At 48.1% G+C, this 24,683-nt stretch overlaps 2 protein-coding genes across 4 annotated transcripts in view; both read left to right on the top strand.

Moving 5' to 3' along the window:
• The window catches only part of LOC139829552 (dynein axonemal heavy chain 9-like), a 212,303-nt gene that overhangs the window by 30,558 nt on the left and 157,062 nt on the right, over positions 1–24,683 (top strand). The window lies entirely within an intron of this gene.
• LOC136111001 (procollagen galactosyltransferase 2-like) lies at positions 7,972–23,142 on the top strand. Its single transcript, XM_065854809.2, is given in 12 exon segments — positions 7,972–8,392; positions 9,070–9,205; positions 12,614–12,818; positions 16,360–16,479; positions 16,931–17,007; positions 18,919–19,025; positions 20,024–20,058; positions 20,061–20,143; positions 21,321–21,430; positions 21,910–22,116; positions 22,722–22,897; positions 22,900–23,142. Coding segments are annotated over 12 exon segments (1,509 nt in total). The 5' UTR covers positions 7,972–8,237; the 3' UTR covers positions 22,998–23,142.

Raw genomic sequence — 24,683 nt, forward strand, 5'->3', positions numbered from 1 at the left:
TGTGTGGTAAAGAAGGACGTTTTCACAGCTGGAATAAAACACCAGAATTTGGGAAATCTGGGTATACTGCCCAGCCGGGTGCTGAACAGCTCTTCACTTGTGCATCAAGCCACGGGGTGAGTAGTGTGTTCTGTTTCTTGGCAGGAAGGTGATGGAGCCAGACCTACAAAAGCTTTGTCTTAAGCCATTGTAATAGTACAGCTGCTTTTTTGGTCGCTCTCCGCTGCCTTGGCAGACTCCCTCTCGCTGGATTTTAAAAGTGTTTTGCCTCTGTCGTGTTTTGAATTTTTTTTTCCCTTTAGGATCCATACCTTCTCTTCTAGGCTCTCCCAGCCGCAGTGTTTCCTAGTCAAGCTAATTCATCACTGATTCACAGTGGAAACTGCCAGTTTGGTGGGGTTTATGTTTTGAGTTAGTTTTCTAAGTCTGGCAGCATCCAAACACAAAGACAGGGAGAAATGACTCGTCTGTTACTTAATTTAATGCTTGTTTTGGGAAATCTAAATCCAAATGTGTATGGGACTCATATTAGGACTCCAGTGCTGGATTTTATTTTTCTTTTTGTCATTGTTGGCAGGGCCGAATTCACCTCCAGAATAAGCGCAGTCATCGGTCTGTGTGACACTGAGCTCCATTCTCTGCTTGGACCAGACGGCTTTTGGAGCTGCCCAAAGTGACTGAAAGCTGAAGTGGGCTTTTGCTGCAGCATCTAAATGATTCTGAGGGCTCTAGCGACCCTTACAAAGCCAAAAGTACCTTGCTATCTTCTTTAGTCTCTCACAAACATGCTGAGTCCTGCTTTAGAGGGCTGAGCTCTCCGGAAACATCGGGTGGGACCAGCTTTGGCTGTAGCCCTCATAGCAAGAGTGGGGGACACAGCTCTGACTCAAAGACCAAGCCATTTGGTGACAGCGACAGAACCTTTTTGTCTCCTAGACTTCTCTGGAGATCCCAGACTGGCCAGATTCCCCATGAGGGTTTATGCTTGTGTGAGGAAACTTCTTAGAAATAACTGTAGAATTCAGCCTTTTTTAGTAGGCTGGAAGGTGGCAGCTCAATTGACCTTGCCAAACTTCAACCAACAGTAAGAGAGCAGGGCCCGAGCTGCCATAGCCTGTGAGTCTGTATTATTTCTAATAAAAGAGGAAAGATGGGGCTCTGCAGGTGATCTCCTTCCTATTCTGTCTTGCTCCTTCAAACATGTGAGGGCACGGAGGGGTTCAAGGTCCAACCTGAGTATTTGGGTATCTCTGGCATGCAGAGATATGCTTCCTCCATCGCTGTTTCTTTTGAGACATAGAGTCTCTCTGAATGCTTTATTGCTGCTCTGCTTTGTGGAGGATGGCCAAGGGGAGCTACTGGTGCTTTTGTCACCAGTTTCTGTGCTATGGTTGTTAGGAGTGATCTGCTAACAGGCTTTCCATTGACTTTGGGCTTCGCTTTGGACGAGGCTCCGCAGATTTAGGGCACGTGGCCAACTTATGGCTCTTGTTTCAGTGGAACTCAATCTTGGACTACATCCCATAGCAAGCCTGGTGGGTAAACTGGATCTCTGGCTGCAAGCGGAGAAAAAGCGAGAGGGATGGCTAAACTGGATATCTGTGGCTTTTCCTGGGACTTGGTTACGTGCCCAGCTCAGTCCTGCAGCAACCCTGGAAAGCCAAGGATGTCCTCCTCCTGGGAGCCGTTCTCAGTGCAGCCCCAGCCATCAGCAGCACCCTGACCATCGTCATCCATGTACGTGCTTGGCAGGGCGATGGGAAGGGGCCGCTTGGACCGGAGGGGCTGAATTTGGCTCTCGTAGCAATCAGGGATTTGGGAGCAGATGACTCAGACAGTGCTGATCCATTCTCTGTGTACATTTTTTTGCTGTGTTATGTTACACTGGGATGGGGGCAGAACCCATTGCCCTCCTCAAGCCTTTACAGTCTTTGAAACATCATCAGGATGGGAAAGGAACCTCTAAGGAACTTTAATTTTCCATAGAATCATAGAGACTGCCTCCAGTTCTGGCTCTGCTTTGCAGGATGCACTTCTTGAATGTGAAGTGCTTACATCTCTTCAAAGCCCTTTCTCCCTGCCCGTTTGCCAAAGGGAAGAATTGATAAATGTTAAATTCAGTAGCAAAATCACTGCAGGCCCCTGGCCATAGAGTTTCCCACAATTTGTGTTACGAGGTGACCCAGATTCTGACGAACCAGAGGCAGACAGGGTTGGTTTTGTCCTGTAGTGCTTTTCCTATACAGATGGTGAAGGTGATTTTTTTTCCTCTGACCTAGTGCCTGAGGTAAATAAACTGTAAATAGCTTGGGAGAGCAGGCTGGGATGTGGAGGAGTAAAAAAGGGTGATTTTTATTCTCAAGGGTGTGGAGGAAAACAGGAGGAGAACCATCGAAGCCTAAATTAACTCCCTCTTGCAAACGTAGTTTGATCAGACATTATCAGGCTAAATATATGAGCAGTCTGTAAAAGGAGCAGTTTTCCTCCTGTGCTACTGCTCACATGTTACTGAATTAAAACAGTAGGAGCTTAATGTTGCGCTTACTTTTCCGCTATTAGCGGTACTTGTGTTTTTTTGGGAGGGGGCTGCTTTACTGAACATGGCCAATGAGGGTTTGTGTCCATGGTAAGACTTCTGCTTAAAGCCAAAGTAAATATTGAGGTGGTTATAGTTATACCGACATAAGCCCCTATATGAACATTCTTGCTCAAGCTTTTCTAAAATTTAACTTCTATTTATTGGAAATAGGTTTAAATCTGAATGGAAAAAGTTGCCGTGTTACTGGAATAGGTGTGTCCATCTGTAGAGCTGTTCCAGTTTAATTTATTAAGCTTTATCTTCAGAAAAGAGTGGCAGGAATTTAATATATATTTCGTCGTTGTTTTTCCTTGTCACTCCACCAACCTTAGCTGGTTGTGTCGCACAGGCTGTAGGTTGTAAATCTTGCAGGAGACCTTTTTTCTTTAAATTGTAGCCTTTGTTAATCAGCTCTTGAACATGAAGTTGCCTCCCTTTTAGTGCAAAGGTTGTGGATCTAACTGGTCTCTTCTGAGGGAATCCTGCTGTTGAAGTCGTCTCCCCCAATAACTGGTTGCAGGCGGAGTGTGTTGGCTTTGGCTTGAGAGGTGCCTGCAGGGCATCTCCTGAACTTCATCAGGTCCTGCACCTGGGATGGAAGAACCCTTCACAGGGATGTAGGCTGGGGACTAACTAATCCACTCCAAAAATGTGATTTACCTCACCTATCAGGAGCATTTCCCAAGGGGAGTCAGCACGGGATGCTGCCAACAGTGTCCTCCATGTGGTGCTTTCTTACCCCTGGTTTATCACACCTACGGTCTCATCCCATGGCCTCGTCTCACTGTACCGGCCCTGTCACAAGCGTTGACTGCTCCATCCCTGCATCTCAACCCTTCCTGACCGTCCTCACCTAGGGAAAGGACGCTCAGTTTGCCAGAAACAAGGAGATGTGCACCATGGACAACAGACCACCAGTGACGGTGGTGACATCTGCAGCAGAAATGCCCTTATGAGTCTCCAAAATGGATTTAGAATCCAAGTGGTCCATCTGAGTTAGAACAATGAAGTTTTAACTGTCTGCTCAGCTTCTTGACATCCTACAAACTATTACAGAATGTGTACGATGGGGCCTGTCCTGATGTTCCTCTTATGGCTTGAGGAGCTCTCACTGCCAGTGGGAAGTCCTGCTCATATTTTTATTTGTCTGTTTTTTCTTGTGCGGGGGTTGTTATTTCAAAAAAGGGAGGAAAAAAAGAAGTGTCTGTTTTTCCATACAGTGGTAACGCAAATACCATAGCTGCTATTTTTTTTCCGGGGGGATAGGTGGACTGGTTCAGATATTAAAAGAGGAGTAAGCGCAGATTTTGTTTGATCTTAAATGTTAATTGTTCAGAGACTAATAGTGATAATTACTTTTCAGAATAGCTTGAGTCATTTGTTGGGTTTTTTTTTAAATTGTGTTGTTTTTGAGGCTCCAAGCTGGAAAAACAAAGGTTTGCCAATGTGCTGGTCGTAGGGCAAGTTTCGTCCAGGGTGTGACAAATTTTACTGCCTTTGAGAACTCTTGGGCTTAGAAATGCTGCTGGGTGGGTGGTCCCGGAGACTTGAGTTAGGTATTTGCGCCAGTTTTGTCTCATCAATGTCCTTGTTAAAGGTCTACTGGGCTGTGAATTTACCTTTTAAATAACACCACCATTACAGCTTGGGCAGTAAAATGCCATTTTTCTTCTGGCAGTTTCCTTGTGGGTAGATGTAGAGATTCCTGTGTCTCACGTCTGTCTGGGGGTTGTCAGGTGTTGGGGCCTTCTGGGGTGGGTTGTGTGAAGAGCATGCTGCCCTACCAGGAGCAGGATGGAGAACCCCAGGTGTATGGGATCTGGTTGTCCCCACTGATCTTACACAAGGATAGAAGGTCTGGGATGGGGCCTGATGAGAGAAACGGGCATGTACACCAGACTCTAGGGTTTGTAGGCTTACTTTAAGGGTTTGCAAGATCTTTAAGACTGGCCTGGGCCTGGCAAAGAGGTGGTAAAACACCAGCCAGAGAGGTGGTGGATGAACCATCCCTGGAGACATCCCAGGCCAGGCTGGACGGGCTCTGAGCAACCTGAGCTGGTGAAGATGTCCCTGTCATGGCAGGGGTGGCACTGGGGGAGCTTTGAAGGTCCCTTCCAACCCAAACTGTGATTCTGTGGTGTAAGATGGACTCTGACGTTCTTCAGGAAGGCCACCATCATCTTTGCTTGGTTTGCATGACACGCACTTGCAGTGTGGTCCTGCTGTGTGGCAGGAGCTTCCTGGTGCCACTGCAGCTCCAGCAATGACGATGAACAACAAAACCGTTTTCACGGTTCTTTGGTATTTTAGGAATTTTGGAGCTGTTGACTGTGCAGCCGGCGTGTGGGAGGAAAGCTGAACGAGAGCAGTGAAATGCGCAAGGGCAGCAGGAAGCCCAAGCAAGTGTATTAGAACAGGGACTGGGGTGGAATCTGCGATCTGTGAAATACATGGAGCAAGTTAGACACGAGTCTGTTCTACCAAGTCAACACTGACTGGTTTAGTTCAGTTAAACATCCTCGCGAAGCTGGATTTGCAGTGCAGTCCAACCCAGGGTCTCGGTCAAAAGCAAACCCCGAAGTTATGACGAAACCCAGCCTTGCTCTGGCATAGGAGAGCAGCTAATAGCAAAGAAACCAACCCTCATTCACTTGCTGAACTTTCCTTATTTATTGCTTTGCTAGACAGGAATAAATACTCAACAAATAAGCTTCCTGTCCTTAAATTATTGCATTCTTCTGCGTTCTTGATTCCTTTTATTTTTAAATTAAACCAGGCTAAACCCCACGGGATTGATGTCCTCTCATTGCATGAGCTGGAAAGGGTTCATGGTCTGATTCTCGTCTGGAGGATCACACGATGACTTGGGGTGGAGGTATTTTCCTGAAATAGTTTGGAGTAGCTCTAGGGTTTGGGATGTGCTCCCTTTCTCCCTTCAGTGTCTCCCCCCCCTCCTTTCTTCCCTCCCAGCTACAGGGATCTCTGACTTCAAGTAGGATGGAGGATGCTGTGGGAGATGCCTTTGGGTCTCTGGAGCTGGAGGACAAGAGAGGCGATTAAGAGCAGCTGACAGGGGCTTAGCACAGCCTTCCAGCCCCCTCCCCTTGGGGATGTGTTCCATACCCTCTTTGCTGTCTCTCCACGAGACCTTTTGGGAGTATTTCTACTCCCAGAGGAATTTAAAGGTGTAAATTCTCAGTGGAGCTGTGGCTGCACAGGTTGTGTCCTGCCATGGGGCTGTGCTGCCGTTTGCCTAGGGAAAAATGAGCAGCCCTTTGGCTGGAGGGAATTTTCGGTGGGATCTACCATGGCCAGGTATCGGATCCGCAAAGTCGTGGTCCCAGGGAAGCGCAGGCTGGGAATGAGGAGCCGGGCTGTGCCGATGAGCTCCTGGCTTCTTTGGGAGCGTTTCCATGTGATTCCCATCAGGAACATGGATCTGTGCATCCTGTTCCAGTTTGTGCAGCTGCACAGCTCAACCCCAAGGAGGAAAAAAAACCAACATTCTTCAGATGCTGCTTTTGGGGAGGGTGGGGGAAGGAGCAGGCGGGTTCCTTCCACCCCGTTGTTTGAGACTGAGCGCTATTGCAGCGTTTTAAGAGAGCCCAGCATCTGCACAAAGCTCCTCTGTGTGTTTTTACAAACTTAGAACCTCCATGTGAGGAAACAGCAGCCGTCTCTGAGCCCCAGGCTTTTCAGCTTAAACACAGAGTATGGGGACAATACAGCAAGCAGAACAAAATCCCCGTGCCTCTAGAGGTAGGATCTTCACAGCTATAATAACTTACCTGCGGCCATTCATGTTGTGGTGGCCTGTCGTGTCTTTCCCAGTGGGTGAACTGGACATTTAAAGGGACGTGGTTAGAATCATAGAACCGTTTTGGTTGGAGAAGATGTTTAAGATCATCAAGTCCAACCGTTGACCTCACACTGCCAAGTCCACCTCTAATCCACGTCCCTGAGAGCCTCATCTATGCGTCTTTTAAACCTTCCCAGGGATGGTGACAGTTGGCAAGGAGAATTCACCGTGTGGTCATTAGGAACAGAATTCAGTCCTGTACCTGCTTGATGCTAAAGCTGCTGTGGTCTCGATGAGGCAGGAGGAGATGAGCAGAGGGGAGAGATGTGCAAGGATGCCCGCGTTCTGGCTTTGTGGGGAATCTGGGCTTTGCTCTGTGCTTAAACAAGGACTTGCACCTCTGTGGAGCTGCCCCGAGTTCTTCCAGGAACTGGATGTGCCTGTAATAAATAGCTCGTGCCTCTGTTTGACTCAATTGCTGGCTGGGAAAAAGCGAAGGACCTAAACCGTGTGTTAATGGGGCTCTTTGTGCTCTCGTTTTTCCAGGGTGGCCACTGCCCGCAATGTTGACAGCACCACAGCAATGCTTAGAGAGTGGCTGAAGAACGTGCAGAACCTCTACCACGGTGTGGAGTGGAGACCGATGGAAGAGCCCCGGTGAGCACTGCAGTGAGGGGCTGACTGGTTGGTCTGTATCTCCGGTTTTCTAGATTTTCTGGTCTCAAATAAGGAGGTGTACTTCAAATGTAGATTTTGCGGGGGGAGGCGGGTCTGTCCCATTTAAACTGTGTCCTTATGGAGCCCATAAAAAGGTCTCTGACTTCGGTGAAGCAACTCATGCAGAACTTTAGCAAATATTTCCCGTTCAGTTATTTAACGTCTGCAGCTGCTCTCTGTGCCTGGAAAACAAATCACATCAAAAACTACAGGGAATAAAAACTGTCGTTCTTTATTTTCAAGGAAGCAGAGAAATCGTAGCCCATTCCCATTAGTGTCTATGAAAGTTCTGTTCGAGACATTGAATTCTCAGTAAGTTCTGAGCCAGAGAACGAGATTTAATTCAGCATATTATGCCTTTGCATGACTTGCAGGATCATTGCTTTGAAACACGATAGTAGGTTTAAAGAGCATCCTCCTATAAGGAATGAAAAGCAACACCTATTTATATGCAGAATTTCAAAGAGGAAGAACTCTGTGTGTTTGGTTTGTATCCTGACTTGTTATTCCACACAGGGCTCTGTCCCGGTGTTTCCTTCCATCTTTGTAACAAAGCGTTTGCTTTTGGACCTGATCCTGAGAACAGAGACACGTGGGTAACTTCACTCACGTGCTTGGGCCCCTGGGGCTGGGCGCTGGGTGTCTGTAGATTTCAGAGCTGTTAGCAGGATGTGTTAACAGCTGCTAGTGATGCCCAGACCCCAAGGGAATCCAGATTGCCTTCATCTTCTCATCCTCCGTTCTGTTGATTCTACTGGGCTCAAGGAAGCTGTGTTTATAGTTTAAACTTGACTTGTAGCAGAGGAGAGATGACTTTCTACCAGAGGGTCAGGTGAGGTAAATCAGCCTCAGCCCATTTTGGTGGTGTAACCTCTGCTTACATCAGGGCCTGTTGCTGCTGAAGAAACTCCTGGGTGTGTTTGATGGTGCTGTTTTGCTTTCAGTCACTTGGTCAGCCCAAAACGCTGCAGCGCTGCTTGTTTTCCAGTGCCCTGTGTACACACGCCAGCACGAAACTTGGAATCTTTCTCTCTCAAAACCGCTCCTGGGTTGCCTGAGGTGACTCTAACACTGTTTTTATTTTGGAAAGAAGATAGTAAGGGAACTTTTTATTTTTCTAACTAGCGCAATAGGTTTCTAGACATGGGTTGCAGTCACTTTCTTTTGTTTTTTTTTGCTACGTCTTACCCAGAAGAATTTGGGCCAAAACATTGGCCAAGCTCCCGATTCACTCACGTGACGAAACTCCGACCGGCAGCCCTGCGTGCTGCACGAGAGAAGGGGTCAGACCACATCCTGGTAAGTACAAGGTTTGATTTATTAACTGTCCTCAGGCAAAAGCTTTTCAGATAGTCACTCTGATAACTCCGGGGCTGCCAAAAAGTTTCCTGTCCATCTAAAGACAAAGCTCTCTGCAGTGAGATGCCGTGTATCGTTTCTTGGTCTGATGAGCAAGAGAGTTTGCAGCTGGAGAGAGAAGTCCATGGGTAAACCCAAGGTTTGTTGCCCAGCGGTCAGGACTGAACGTAGTCCTGGTGGTGGGTGGGTACCTGCAAGGGGCCCTCAGATGGAAACCCCACCTGTTAGTGATGGAATGTAAGGGGAATAGTTCTACGGAACAGTTGTGAACAGATGTGTGGCTTTGGTGACTGCAGCAGCCACTTTTTAAGAGTGATCCTCTTCGCAGAATAAATGCACCCTGAATTTTCAGCAGTGATGTTTTCCCTCGCAGCTCCGTTGCCCCAGTGTTGGAGGAACATTCCGTGGAGTGCGAGGGAAACTCCGCATCTCTTCCCATCTCATAATGTACCTTTAACAGAGATGTGTCCTACGGTATCAAAACCAGCAGCTCAGTGCTTTTTGGGTTTTTTTTGACAACCTCATGCCTCTGGCTGCCTTGTTCCCAAGAAAGCATCAGGGCAAGCATATCATTTAATCTAATAACAAATTTATTTTTCTCTTCCCCTCTTCTCTAATTTATTGATACAGATAACTCACTGACCAACCCAGAAACCCTGAACCTGTTGATAGCAGAAAACAAGACCTTGGTGGCACCAATGCTCGAGTCTCGCTCTCTCTACTCAAATTTCTGGTGTGGCATCACCCCCCAGGCAAGTGACCTCCTGAACGCTACCGGGCGACTGTGCAAGCTGTGTTTGCAAGGCCTCTTGTGTCTGTGAAGTGGTGGGTTGTGGTTTCTGTCCTGTGGGCTTTCCTGTCTGTTTTTGTAGCGTCCTTTTCTGAAAAGAAGCTGCTGTAGCTCGGTGGCGTGCACTCAGCTCAGCTTGCGCCTCTCTGAGTGGCAGCATCCCAAATCTTGGTGGGTACCTTTGGGAAAGGTCCATACGTTTATAGGAAATCTGGGAATGAGGGCAGAGAGGACACTGCGGTCTATCAGTGTTTTTCAGGCTTTGTTTTCTAACCGAGCTGTAGGTACGAGCAGAGCAATGCGTGTTCTGCATTGGGTGTGCAGGCACGTAGCTGAACTTGCTGCCTTGTCTGAGATTTCTCGCTTGAAAAAGCTGAATCTGGAGGAAGCTGAGCTTGTTTAGCCAAAAGTCCTGGGAAATGATACAATCCCACTAACTACATAAAAAATACTGATATACACACCAGAATTTATTTGAGGTCACTCCATATGTTTGTTTAATGGCCTTAAATCTCTTGGTACATAATTTTAGACAAGCTTTCCTGTATAGTGATGCTAATCAGAGAGGAATTTGCTTTTCTTTCTACAGCTTTCTGTTGTATATAGGTTGTTTTTCTCACACATGAACAAGATTTATGTGTTGGGGCAACATTGTTTGCCTTGTAGAAATTAGTTTTGTGCTTCTTTCTCAAATCATATATGCTGCAGTAAATATTGGTACAAAGATGCTGCCTAGTAGGAGTAACATCATTTTTAGAGCCAGAATGAGACTGAGCTATCACTTGACAAGTAGATCCACATCGCTGTGGTCAGTGTGGGTCAGCGGTGATTTTTTTGCCTTTTTTCACTCTTTTTCTTTGGAATGTTCTTGACTAAGCTCTAGATGGGCTTCCTCAGACAGTCAGCCTCGTGGGATCGTTTCTGGAAACAAATGGACATCGGTGCAGTGAGCAAGACTGCATCGAGCTGATCCAGGCCACAAGGGAAGGGTCATTGAAAGGTCCTTGACCACACAGAATGGGGTAGAAAGTTGATGAGGCACGAGGAGAATGAGGAGTTGAAGTAGTTTGTGGTGAGACATGAGAGGTGATGATTGTCTAAGGTAGCAATCAATCATGTATTAGCTAGAGAAATGTAAGCAGCGCGTAATCTAACTATAATTATCCAAGTATAAATAATGTAACTACAAAATCAGCAGTTTAAGACTATATAACCTGATCAAACTTTACATTAAACAGCTTCAGTTTATAACTCTCATAGAGTTGTCGGAGTCCATTCTTCTCCCGCACAGTCTGAGGTGAGGACTGTAATTAATACTCGTTTCTCCAAGCCCACAGGTAAATCTCCATAATGAGATCGGGTTTTTGACCTGTTTGCTGCTCTGCTGCTGGCAGGTGTTCCGTCATCCCTTGGGGATGTTGGAGAGGCTCCATGCTCCAGCCATTTCCTGCCCTCTTGCTTTGCTCCAGAGAGCTACCCGGTTACTAATTATTGTCATTATTGCTGCAGTGAAATGAAGAACAAACTCCATTTCCCACTTCTGGTGTAAAACATCCTCTGGCAGTCTCCTTCTGTAGGATTTCTTGAGGAAGGTCTTTGTTTTTAAAGCTCTCGGTGATTATATTTTTTCTTTTACAGAAACCACCGAATCTTTTCTCTTTTGGCCCCCACACCATCTTATGACAAGGAGTTCCACAAGTCAGACTAACTAATTGAGTAAAAATAGCAGGAAAAGGTCCTGAACTCGCCAAATTCTTGGGAAGTAAATACACAGATAAGAAAAGGGGTGTGTGGGGGGGTGTGTTTACTTGTTTCAGTTTTTGTTTTAAAATGGAGAAATAAACTTTATAGGAAAGGCATTGTCCTTTAAGTGTTTAAGGTGAAGTCCTGATGTAAACCAGCAGTTCTCCACAGCCTGGCATGGGGCTCTGCCAGTGTGCGCCAGCCTCAGCCCCGGCCCCTGCTGTTGCCTCTCCAGCAGAAAATCTCCATCATTACCAGGATTACTGAGAAAAGGAGGGGAAAAAAAACCTAGCAGCAAATGCATCTTGCAGGATTTGCTGAAAAAAGCTGCTCAGATGAAGAGGAAAGTTCCCACTTTTTTTTCCTTTTCTCTTAGTTACTGCTGCTTGTTTCTGTGCTCGCAGTCCTGCAGCTTCGTGCTCTCAGCCCTGCTCTCCCTGGAGACTTGGGGAGGGAGCAGGAACTGGAGAACGCCCTAAAACACAAAGCCAAACCCAGCTGCAGACAGCCAGACATTCAGCTGTCGTGAAGCTGTCCTTAGGAGAGCACAACAGTGCTGACAAGTTGGAGTCTTTCTTGGCTACAGGTGATTTATGAGCCATGAAAAGCCCCACAAGCCCGTAGTGAGCAAGTGGAGGAGGACAAAAATTAAGTTTCCAGCATCTTTCACCTGTGGGCATTCTCGGCTGTCTGTTAACGTTGGATGTTTTAACCCTTCCCGCAGCGGGAATGCCAGTGAGGGCTCTGCCCGCTCACTGCTCTTCGTGGACATCTGAGACATCCAGGCCTCACAGCGTGGTCAGAAGGTTTCCGAAGGGCAAACCAACAGATGCATAAACAGACAAACGCACCACACGGTGCTTCTGCGCAAGGGCAGGGTAAAGCGGTTCTGCAGTGATTTGCTCGGCTGTTGCTAGGATGCTCTTGGAAAATATAAATCAAAAGTAACTTCAACTGATTTTAGTGACTCATCATTTCTGTAAAGACCAGAATCCACTACGGACCCAACCGTCAGCCATGTTCAGATGTCTAATTGGTGCGTTAGGACTTTCTTTCAGGGGGAATTCAGTGTATTGATTTCCAAATCTGATAGCTTTAGACATATGGCACCTGCAGACCCAGCTGTGAGCTGCACAAGGCGGGTGTCGCACCCTCAGTGCCGAAAGGTTGGCAAAGCTCTTTAGGTCATGGCCAGAAATACTTTGCAGGTCCTATTCGGTGAGACACTGAATGTCCTTTGTGCTTGTTGAACACAGAGGATGCCACAGGTGCTCAGCAGCTTCCAGGGTCAGAGCTGAGAGTCTATGTGCAAAAAAAAGGTTTCCAGAGAGCCAGGGGAAAAAAATCCGAGATTTGAAGCTCTGTTGCAAGGGAATTTTGTAGCAGAAAGGCTTGAATTTCCATTAGCTGCTGAAAAGCAGAGAGAAGGTCGTATTTTAACCTTTTTGGTTGAAGATTGTTTCTGCATACTTGACTGAGCCCTTTTCAAAATGGGGACACTTCAAAATCTGAGAACTGAGCACTGATCCGTCTCTGCTGAGCAGGACTAAGGGCAGGAGCTTTTGCTGGGGAGCAGCTGTGAAACTGAAGTCTTCTGTGACATCCAGCCCTCTGCTTCTGTTTGCAGGGCTATTACAAAAGGACCCTGGATTACCCCCCGATCCGGGAATGGAAGAGGACAGGCTGTTTTGCTGTCCCGATGATTCATTCCACCTTCCTCATCGACTTGAGGAAAGAAGCCTCCACCAAGCTGATGTTCTACCCCCCGCATCAGGACTACACCTGGAGCTTTGACGATACCATGGCCTTTGCCTTCTCCAGTCGCCAGGCAGGTGTGTCTGGAGACTTTGCTGGGCAGGATTCACTCGTAGACATGCAGATCTTTACTTTGGAGTTCACAGGCCAAAAGCCAATTTTTTGGCTTCAGTGGTGAGTTAAGACCCTGTTCCCTTTTCTCTTTTGGATCTGGTCAGGGACAACCAGCAGCAAGTGAGTGGCAGTGCAGCTTTGAATCACAGATAGCTTCAAAAGACATGGGAACTATTCTAGGGCCGAAGGCAATGTTTCAGAGACAAAATTAGTGGCATCTACCTTTGTTTTTTGTCACAGTGAGATGATAGCGAGCACAAGTGAATGCTGTGAGAGTGGAAGGCACTCTGTAGTTGTCTAAATTCACCACTTCCAGGAGACTCCATGAGGAAGGGGTGAGGACAAGAGACACTTTTTAGACGTTGCAGTGTTTGTGCAAAATAAAACCCAAGTTGCTTGCCTGCAGTGCTTGATGAAGCTTTGCTTTGTGGCAGCTCAGCAGGAATTGTCTGAGAGTTAAGAGGTTTTTCTTTTGTTGGTTCTGTTTGCTTTAAGCAAAATCAGTGCAACTTTCAGGGAGTGATGTGGGGTCTGTGGGCCGTGCTCAGAGGAAATTTCTTGCTGGCGTGAGAGCGGTAAAATCTCCACAGAACTGACGCCTCACTGGGACTTTGGGAGAATGAGTCAAGAACCAGTCCTTGAGATGTTTGGGGCTCCAGCTGGTACTGGGACCAGTTTCTACCAGACATTGGGAGGATTTCAGTTAGATCTGAAACTCAGGAGTCCTTTCGGGCCAAGGCACCACCTCAGTGTCTTCTTCTACCTGGAACGGCTGTTGGTGCGTGCAGAGCTCCGTGTGTCTTGGGGGATTCGCTGTCTCTTAGTGCACGATACCACTGCTACAGCTGCTTGTCTTCTGCTGAGGATGGTCAGTCCTGTTCATTTTTGGATCTGGTGGGTATTCTGTCTCTAGCGAAGTCCTGGCTGGCAGAACTGTGTCCCATCTATGAAAGGAGCTCCTGGGAAGGGTATGTTTTTAATGACCATCTGTATTGTTCTTTGCCCTCCTGTGTTGAAAAGGGCAAAGTTTGGGGCCTTATAAAGGAAAAAATGACTGATGAAACCTCAGCGGCACTGATGAAACGCGCTTCTGTTCAGAGCTTCACAACTGGTTTGCTGGCTTACTGGGGTGAATTACTTGGGGAAAGTGGGGTTTTGGGTCTGCTGAGTGATGTGCAGCTGGTGTTATCTGTCCTCTCCTTGTAAAAAGTTAAGGTGAGAAGGAGGGGCTGTTCTTGGGGTGCAGGCAAGTAGAGGGAAAGTGAAGAAGTGTGGCTTGTCAACAGTGGCTTCTAGAGAAGAGCCAGGCTGAGCAATCTGCCTTTCCCACCACTTACAGAGCAGTGCAGCGACTGTTGGCAGCTTTCTTTTGAGTGATCCTTCCTGTTGCAAACAGCACTGCGAAAGACAGTGTTCTTGGCATGATAAGCAGGGCTTTTTAAAACTCAGCTTCCAGGGGATGTGGAGCATGGATGAGTGGGAGAGGAGACGCAACAAGAGCTGAAATTGAGCCCTTGGGAGGCAGAGGAAGATGGGAGTTTGCAGGGCACTTTTGGGGCCCTGACCTTTTGAGTCAGGCCATGGGTATGTTGGCTCCAAAAGAGAACAGAGGTTTAGGTCCAGTGAGCAAAGCAGGTTCCCTCAAATCTGCCTGCCCCTTGTTCCCTCTGACAGCATCCAATTAGTCTGGGAACTGCATTGCATCAGCTCCAACTGCTTCAGAAATATTTCAGGGATTCAAACCCATCATTTTTTCCTTCCATCCTAGAACACTTCAGCTTTTTCCAGAGCTGACCTCGGCAGTCTGGCCCGCTGATCTTCTCAGATTGTTGGCTTGTGTCCTGGGCTGAGCCCTTTGCACTGCAAGATGATGTTGAGCTGGCCAGACCTTCTGAGCTTCCTTCAGCCTGAGGCTCTGAGACCTCAGGCCAACCAGGAATGTCCAGTCGCAGGGGTGTGGGGGAAATTTAGGTTGCCTAAATATGACTGTGGATTTATTTAAGGCATATGACTGTGAACCCTGCTCACTGCCTTACAAAGGCTGATAGTAACACCAGTATCTCTAGCCTGCTGTCCTTTGTAGCAAACTTTTATTTTATTATAAAAACAGAGCCGGAGAGTGAGTCCCCCTCCCCGTTTTAAGGTAGATTTACCATTTTGAAGTAACTTTTATCCCAGAAGAAACAGAAATACTGGTGTGAATCTATGCAGATTAACTGTGTTTAAGCCAGCGGAAGATAAAAACGGAGATCAGTGAGCCAGATAAGATTAGTTGATTAGATCAGTGCCAAATCCATTAATATTAGCAGGTAGTATTTTTTATTTTGCCATTTACCTAAATTGCAGCTGACAGCTGAATGTGTTTTGGCAGTAGTGTAGCCAGCAGTTTCCTTGCAGAACTTAAAAGAGTAGAAACACCGGGGTCATTAGTGCAGATAATTCTGCCTTGCTAAAAATACCAGGGATTTAGGAGGATTAATACATGAAAGCACCAACTCTCACCAGGTGGTGTCTGCTTTTCATTCATTTCCTAGAGGGACAAGGGTGATTCTGCTTGTTTAATTAAAAAAAAAAAGAAAAGTTATAGCCGATAATGAGCAAACTCTTGGTGAGTCTGGGGGGAACAGCATCTTACTGATCACACATTGCGACATTCCCAGCAGCGTGTGGGTCTCTCCCTAGCAAATGGATCTGCTCAGAAGGGAAGCTTTGCATCTTCTTCTTGTTCCATGCCTTCAGATTCAGCTCCTTGAACAAGCAGTTACAAAAGCTTTTGAGCAGAAGGAAGTTACAGTATCACCTATTTTTGGAAGCATCTCTTTCTCCCTGCTGCTCTCTCTCTCTAGGATTTGGTTGATTTGGATGGTGCAAACCTGCTCCTGCTTTTGGCTCTGTGAAGGGATTGCATCAGGTCTGAGCGGTGCAGGTGGGGTTTGGGGAATACAGGGGTTTCTGGGATGCTCCCCAGTTCTCCCAGCAGATCCGCTGTGTGCATCAAACATCGCTTTGCCAAAGGCCGGTTCTGCCCTCTGCTGAGAGATTGTTTTCATAGCATGAAGGCAAAGGCCAAAAGAGACCCTTTCTCTGGGCTAAGAGGGAGTTTCCAGTCTCTCCTAAGAGAAAACTGATGGCAATTAAAAATACCTTCGGTTATGGAGCAACTGGAAATTGTTTTCAGAGGAGAGACCACGTGCTGCCAGCCAAATGATACAGAAAATGTCACTATGAATTTCATAGACTCATTTTGCTTGGAAAAGACCAAGATCATCGAGTCCAACCGTTAACCCACCCCTGGCACTAACTCATGTCCCTGAGAACCTCATCTCCACATTTGTTCAAGCCTTCCAGGGATTTAAGTTAAACCCCTTCATTTGCTTTTGAAGCAGAACTTTTTGGGACTGGGCTCCTGGCAACGAATTTGATTGTGGGTACATAACAACGGAGCAGCGAACTCCTCTTTTAAGAGACTTGACTCTATTTTCTGTTTTTTTCTGTGATCCCCAGGTATACAGATGTTCATCTGCAACCGTGAACACTATGGTTTCCTTCCCATGCCCCTGAAATCGCACCAGACGCTGCAAGAAGAAACCGAGAACTTTGTGCACACCCTCATTGAGGCAATGAGTAAGTTACTGTGCCTTGCTGTGATGGACACCCCCAAGTTAAGGTTTGGAGAGCTCTCTTACCCCTGGGAATCTGCCTCCTGATCCGACTGTTCTCATCCTGGTTTGACATGCAGTTTCCCATTTTTCCACTGTTTTTCTACCTAGAGATGCAATCACTTCACGGTCAGGTCAGCTCCGTTGACAAAACTCCTTAACTTCCCCATATCGAATGCAAAAATGCATCTTTAACGTGGCAAGGATGCTGCAGAACCTCGTGTCTCTCCTGAGCTATGTCTGGCAGATGGCTGCTGGCTTCTGTTCTGTGACATGGACGCTCTGTGCTACACCCACTCCTGCCTGACTTCATCAGCCAGGTCCCTGGGGCTTTAGGTCCAGAGATGCAAACACACACACACACACGTTATTGTTAGTGCATGAAGGTGATGCTTGGGATCTCTCCTCTCTTCCAGTTGATTGTCCTCCCGTTGAACCCTCACAGTTTGTCTCTGTTCCGCCGAAGAACCCTGACAAGATGGGATTTGATGAAGTAAGGAACTTATTTTGCTGCCATTGTCTTGTCTTCCTGTTTCTCACCTAATGGAGCTGGGATCTCCCTGTAACTGACCTTCCAGCCGTTTCCCATTCCCATCTCTTCATACGTTTAAGCTCTTTCCCAGTCACTCGTCTGTTGGATTTCAGCTTTTTGCCAGGAGCAAACAGCCATCCTTACGTGGGGAGAACTTCTGAGGCCAGGGAAGCAGAAGGGAAAGGGCTCAGGGAGCATTCTTGCCCTCTGGCATTTGCTGGGGAGAAATGAGGCCACTCAGGTCTGTGGGCATTTCATACCTGCTGCAAAACCCCCGATTAAGGTTGGTGTGCCAGGGCAGTGCTCAGCAAATCTGTGGGCTTCCTGCATTGATGGTACGGATGTTTTAATCCAGCCAGGAAGAGATGGCAGAAGTGAGAGTGAAAAACACATCATTTAACTCCCCCGATTCTTGTGCCATTTCCTCTACATCTGACTCTGTGGGGCAGCTTAGCCATCCTTCCATTCTGCAGCAAGAACTGGTCGTTCGGGAAACCTCTCCTGTGTTCCAGTGAGAGACAGGAATGATTTTCTCCCCTGAGAGAGGCACTGGGGAGCCTGGAGAAGATGGGGGAGGCTCTCAGCCGAGTTCTGTCCAAGATGGGGACGTCTAGGAGGGCTGGAAACCATGTGTGCTCCCCCCTTACTGGGGCAGCTCTCCTCCTGCCCTGCTCGGTCACCACATTTTTCTGCTATGGCCTTTAAAAGTGCATTAGAAAGGTGGTTCCTGACAGCGGTCCTGCCCCAAAACCCCGCAGAAATCCCTCTCCGCCCTGTTCTCCATGTTATGGAGGGTGCAGGCATTGAGGGGAAAGGCTGGAGAGGGATCTGCTGTGCTTTAATTAACCAGGAGTTGTGTTTTTATGCAGCTGCCAGGGTGGCAGTTGTGGAGACCAGAGAAGCCTTTGTTTTCTTGGCTTATTCTCTGTTACATCTGTTTATACGACACGTGAATTCCAAACACGATTTGTTGGAGCGTCTGTGTTTAGGGCGCAGCTGTTGTAGGTTTTTTGCCGTGTTGTCCTTTGTGGCTGCGCTCTATTTATCCAATTTATTATTTTTGCATTTGTGCTGACCTAGAATTGGATCCGCTTCTTACTGGCTCGAGGTGTTTGCTCCACAGGCTACAAAGCTGCACTTGTCTGCCTGGGACTGAAAAACATCCCAGCCCCTCTGCAGTTTACCTGCAAATGAGGGGTTTGGGCCTCTGCCCCCCACCAAAAAGTCTGTCTGCTTAGGCTTGGGCAGAGCCTGGCGCAGACATCTCTGGGTGTGATCTGGGCTCTGTGCTGGGCTTTCTGCTCTGGCAGGGGAAGCAGCAGATTTTTTTTGGTGAAAATTCTGTGATTTTTTTTGTGAAAATTCTGTGATTTTTTTTGTGAAAATTCTGTGAATTTTCAGTGCCTGAAGTAATTTACAAAAATTCTCTTTGCTGTGTTCTTGTGCTTGGGTGGTGACCCCGCAGATAATCCTAAATACAGGTAGTGGTGGCATTGTGGAGAAACATGTGGGTCGATGTTCCTCTGGGACTGGAGCTGGACATTTGACTCTGTGTTTAATATAAATCAAAACATCTTATATCTTTGGAAATTATAGACTTGGCTGTAACTGGTCTGCTCTCACCTTTATCCATCCTTGATGAGCAGCTTTTCCTTGTGACATAAAACGTCCTTAAAAAGTAGTTGTTAGACAAAGAATGAACCTCTAACCTTCCAACTCAAAACCAACCCCAACTTTCTGACAAATTCTACGCAACCTGGGATAAAATCACAGCTGGTATTTTAAGATCTGCTGCTGAAGAAGGGTAGGCGAGAAGTCACTTCTCCTCCTCGCTCCCAGGCTGTGAGCTTGATGTCTCTCTCTTCAACCCAGATTTTCATGACCAACCTGAAGCGCCGGAAGGACAGGCGGGATCGGGTGCTGCGGACTCTCTATGAGCAGGAGATTGCAGTCAAGATAGCAGAGGCCGTGGATGGGAAGTGAGTTTCGGCTGGGGTTGCTGATGTTGGCAAAGAGGGGGTTGTGCTGGACACCATCTCCTTGGGTGCCCTGACCTCCCTCCTGCTGGGGATGGATGGGCTGAGGGAGAGGTGGACGTTTTATTAACCTAACTGCCCCTGCTTTGGGGCAGTTTTACTCTGTTTGTGTCTTCTTTTGTAATTGGTCTTCATGAGAGAACCAGGGCGGTGTGGGTCAGGCTGATAGAATCACAGAATCATTTGGGTTGGAAAAGCCCCTCAAGATCATCGAGTCCAACTGTTCCCCCACCCCTGGCACTGCCCCATGTCCCTGAGAACCTCATGTCCGTCTGTCCAGCCCTCCAGGGATGGTGACTCCAGCACTGCCCTGGGCAGCCTGTTCCAATGCCCCACAGCCCTTTGGGGAAGGAATTGTTCCCCAGATCCAACCTAAGATGATGAAAATCAGGTTAAAATCATACTCCTTTCTGTGAACTATAACACTTGCACACAATTAGAAAGCAGCAAAAGTGTGTCAGAGCAATCATCTCCTGAGAGATTTGTCTGTCCTCGTGCTACAAAGCTGTTGGGCTACAGTATTAACCCTGACACAGCCCTTACTTTAAGGCATGGTAAGATGTTTTTATCTTGAGAAATCAAGGCAGAAATTTTTGGTCTGGGACTCGCGAAAAGGGAAGTGGGAACCCCCATGCCATCTGGTGGTCTCGGAGACTTGCGCACCCATCAGGACCTCTTAGGAAAATATTTGAAGCCAAGCTCCTGACATATTGATGGTCCCACAAGAAGTCGTTGGCAGAGTTAAGGATATCATTTCTAAGCTTGATTTAGAATGTAAATCAGTTAGTTAATTTTTCTCCCGGTTTTTGAGCAAAGCAAGTGCAGGAATTTCGTGAGTTACAGCTCATCTCTGAACATCAGTAGCACTTCCCCCGTTGCGTCTGTGTCCGACTTGAATTTACTTTCTATTTAAATGCTGATAGGTGTTCTCTCTTTCTCAGAGCGCTGAACACGAGTCAGCTCAAAGCTCTCAGCATCGACACCGGGACCCGTGCTCCTCGCGGCCCCTCACCCGGGGAGAGATCGGCTGCTTCCTCAGCCACTGCTGCATCTGGGAGGAGGTGAGGGGGGTGCGGGTGCCCTGGGGAGGGTGCTGAGGGCAGGAGCAGTGGGAAGGCACACGGACGGTCCCAGGACAAATATAATACCGGTTTCTGGAAGTGTAGGATGGTTTTACTTGGTTTGTAGGGGATCGCGTACAGGGGTTCTCTTGAACACATTGCTCAGCTTTCTCAGCTCTACTCTCCGTTTGCCAAGTGATTTTTATCAGAATGTTTTCACGATTGGTTTTGCAGACCATCTGATAGCCTGTTTGGAGTGAGTTTGTTTAGGAGAAAGGCAGGAAGGTTTTGAAGAACAAATGGTATTAGAGAAACTCCTGTTTTATTTCCCTGGTTCTTCACGTGTGCTGGAGCAAGTTCCAGTGGCTCTGCTAACTGCTTTTTTTTGAGCTGGTATATCATAAATAAATTTAGCAGCAGGGATCTCTGTTACTTGAGCTAACAGGTATTGTTTGGGTTGTAGTAGCTGTAGCTTCCATCTGTCCTGGTCACCTGGGGAGTCACACTTGAGAGGATCTGGGCTGTGCTGGTTGGAGGTGCTGGAGTTACACAGCCTGACATCAACGGGAGGGATCATTTCGAGCGAGGTGGGATGTGGAGGCAGGGAGAACAACTTGGTGCTTAGAGAAGACTGGTCTAAGGCAGCAGCTGCCCAAATGTGACTGTGATGGTTGGATGATCCAAATACCTTTCAGCCAGCAGCAGGGACTTCAGCACTGAGAAATCAGGCAATGATTTGGGGCTTGAGACTTCTGCATCACCAATGGTCAGATGGTAAGATGGGAACCCACTTGCAGGATGCCTTTGCATGTGTGTTCTTGAAGTTGCCAGGGCCAGACTTTGGCTGTTCTGGATCATTCTCCAGATTCCAGAAACACTTTTTTTCCGAACAGAAACAGGTTTTTCTGAACAGTGGTTGTGTTGTCAAAGGAGGAGGTGGTCGTGCAAGATGGTAGCTCACGGGGTTGAGGTGCTGCAGCATCACATGGAGGGTTTTTCTAGGTTGCAGATGCTCAGCCACAGGATATTTTTGGACAGCTCGTCCCAGCTGAGCTGTGAATCTGGGGCTGGTTCTCCAGCCTCCCTACCTGTATGGTCCAGAGGGCCAGGACCAGGTCAGGATGACCCCCAGAGATATCAGGGCCACTGTGATCACTTCTGAACCATCTTGTTTCAGGTGGTGAACAGAGAACTGGAGAAGACGCTTGTTATTGAGGACGAGTTCAAGAGGAAGCTCACGAAGCTGATGGATGACATTGAACAAGCCCAGCTAGACTGGGAGCTGATGTGAGTCACTGGCCCTCGTGAAGCTCTGGGCACACAGGGGACATGAGCAGCAGAGATGGAGGGTGATGCTGGAGTGCAGGGAAAGGTGGCAGAGGCTTCTTGATGGCTCTTCCCATCAGGATAACTCAGCTTCTGGGCCAGGCTGGTGCTGGGGTGCCCCGGCTGTGTTGGGTACCACTGGTGCGCTTTGTGGGCAGTGTTGGTCGTCTGGGGACACTGCTGTGACAGAGGAACTGCCGCAGCTCAGCGCTGAGGCTTGGACCGTGTCATCTCAGCTGCCTTATCAAGTCTTTCACATCTGTACCACCCGCTGGGGTAAGATTTGAATGTCTGAGAGTGGTACAGGATAGAAATGTGTCAGGGATTGCTTCTTAGATCCACCCTTTGTCCTTCCCCGCTTGACATGGACAGTTGTGTGGTCCTAACTGCTGCAGATTCACATTTAGGTTCCGATTTCTGTGGTCTTTTCCCCCTTTAAGCTACATTGGCCGGAAAAGGATGCAGGTGCAGGAGCCTGAGAAAGCGGTTCCCAACGTCATGAACCTGGTGGAAGCCGATTACTCGTACTGGACCCTGGGCTACGCGATCTCCTTCCAGGGGGTTCAGAAGCTCATCGGAGCGGAGCCTTTCGGCAAGATGTTGCCGGTGGATGAATTTCTGCCAGTCATGTACAACAAGCACCCGGTGTGAGTAGGTCGGATGTCTTCGTTACTTGGGTTCACGTGAGCTTGGTCTTGCTGAATGATTAAGATCTGGTTCGTAGATTTGTGTAGTGTATATCATATGTGTTAATATCTATATATGCTTATGTATACCCTTGTTTATGTGTGCACACTTAGTGTGGTACATATAAATGATTAATTTTGGAGCTTGGAGTCCAAATTATTCACGTTACAGTTTTCAGCAGGTTGATGACTTGAGTGCTCTGTGGGGCACTTCAGAAAATGGAGCTCACTTCGTGCTCTTCAGCTTCATCTGCAAAAATGTTGATTTATCAACCAGTACTGAGACCTAAACCAACAAAAGATCAGGTTAATAATCATTCGGTTCTTTAGTGTTTTAATGCTGTTTGACTCAAGCTACGCAAAACCTCACGGCGCTTAGTATGCAGCGTGTGATGTTGTGATGCTCACGTTTCATTTTTCTAAAGCTGAATGCAGTGGGTAGAAGGTCAGACCCCACCACAGCAACTACCTGTGCTGCTTGGGACACATTCACTCAGTGGATGGGCTTGTATCTCGCAGTTATAAGCATTTCACTCTGTCCCTGATGATTTTTCTCTCCTCTTTAGAGCAAAGTACATGGAGTACTACAAGTCCAGAGACTTGAAAGCCTTTTCAGCAGAACCCCTGCTCGTCTACCCCACGCACTACACAGGGCAGCCCGGCTACCTTAGCGACACAGAGACCTCCACCACCTGGGACAACGAGACCGTGTCGACGGACTGGGGCAGAACGCACTCCTGGAAATCCGGCCGCAGGGCACGATCCGCAGCGACGCCCAGAACAAGGACGCTCTGCCCTCGCAGTCGTCTCCGGACGCGCCGTCCTCCAGGGACGAGCTATGACCGCCCGCGGCCCCGCGGCTCTGTCGGCGCTGAACCTGCCTCGCGCTCCAGCTTTTCACCCTTGGCAGTGGCGGAGCCGCTCTTCGTGTGGTCTCCATCCCGCTGCTTCGAGTGGCAGAGCACAGAGCCTGGACCTGATGTGACAACTGACCGAGACGTGCAGGGCGAGGCGGGAGATGGAGGAGGAAAAAGAACGAGTGATGCAGACTGGCAGGGAAAAAAGCAGAGATCTGAACAAAAGCCCTCGCAAGCTTTTGTAAAAGAAAAACCAAACCTTGAATGACGTCTTTCTACAGTTCCTTGTGTAGAATACTGTATTTATAAAGATTAATATATAGAGGTGTACAAGTGTTCATACCTTTCTGGATCACTGTCACTAGGCTACTGTGTAACTGTTAGTCCTCGTAGGTTCACAGGCTTTTTATAACCCTGTTCGCTGAGAGAAACTGCGGGTGAGTGTTTGGGTATTTGGGTTTGTTTTTTCAAAGGGAATCAAAATGGTTTCCAAAACCATCCAGCTCCCTGGAGCAGCGCTCCATGTAGGGTCATCTCCTTCATCGCACGCTGATAGAAAAGGATCGCTGGCTTCCCCTCTGCAAATCACAAAACTTGCCGGATCTGAACGGGCCTCCCAGTGCGGAGCTGCCATCTTGGCGTGCCTAAAATCCTGGGAGCTGGCAGCAGGAGTGGAGGTTGCAAAAGGGAAGAGTTGGTCCATGTCATGTCCTGCTTCACCCCCTGTGCCTCCACTTATTCCTTCAGGAAAACAAAGCTCCACAGCCTGTTTGCAGGCCTGTTTAATTAGGCCGTAAAACCAAGTGTTAGGACTTGCAGGAACTTTAAAATGTTTGGTTACGAACTGCTTGACGTTATCCTTATCAAACCAAAGCAACTTACCAAGATGTTGGTGGTGTCATCCGTACTGTTCTCGACAGCCCCGACAGAATTATTGTGCGTTACAGGACGGAAAGGCAGCTTGGCTGGATATTTTTTCACGTGAGGAGCAAACATGTCTCTTTTTTTGGATGGGTTCTGATGTACTTGCTGCAGAGTATGGTGATTATTTTTAAAAACAAACGATTCTCAGAGGGCAGGTGATACCGGCCTGCACTGCTTGGGTTGGCTGGGATGTTCTCTGCGCTTCCCACCGAGAAACTCACCTGCTGGAGATCTGTACGGTTGGGTATGTGTGCCTGGGCTTTCATTTGTGTTTGGTTTTTAATAACTCCTGACGGATGTTGTGCTTTCTGCTCAAGAAGATGTGTTCTTACCTGTCAGCCGGTTTGATAATACATAAAACCCGGTGCAAAATGGCAGCTGTGTGTGCTGTTCCATGGGGTGGGAGCAGGCCTGGCAGGGAAGGCCAGCGCAGGCCGTTCAGCTCTGTCGCTCTACCACAGAGTCCCTGCCCGTGGAAATGCGCCTGTTGTGCCGGGAAGCCGAGTTCCTTCTGCTCCGCAGGCCGGAGCAGCGTCCATGTTGCGTGGTGAGCGTGCGGAGCGGCTGCGCCGCGGGGGCGTCGCTCTCTGACAGCTCCTCTCCTTTCCTCCTCAGCTCTGGCTTCACGAGCGGCAGCCCGGCTCTGTGTGAAGCGCGGTGCAGCACGGCGATGCTCCAGACGGCGGCAGACGCTTGGCGCGGCCCTCAGCAGCAGGACGTCTGCGAAGCGGAGCATCCAGCGCGGTG

Source organism: Patagioenas fasciata, chromosome 21, assembly GCF_037038585.1.
Source record: "Patagioenas fasciata isolate bPatFas1 chromosome 21, bPatFas1.hap1, whole genome shotgun sequence".
Classification (NCBI taxonomy): Eukaryota; Metazoa; Chordata; class Aves; order Columbiformes; family Columbidae; genus Patagioenas; species Patagioenas fasciata.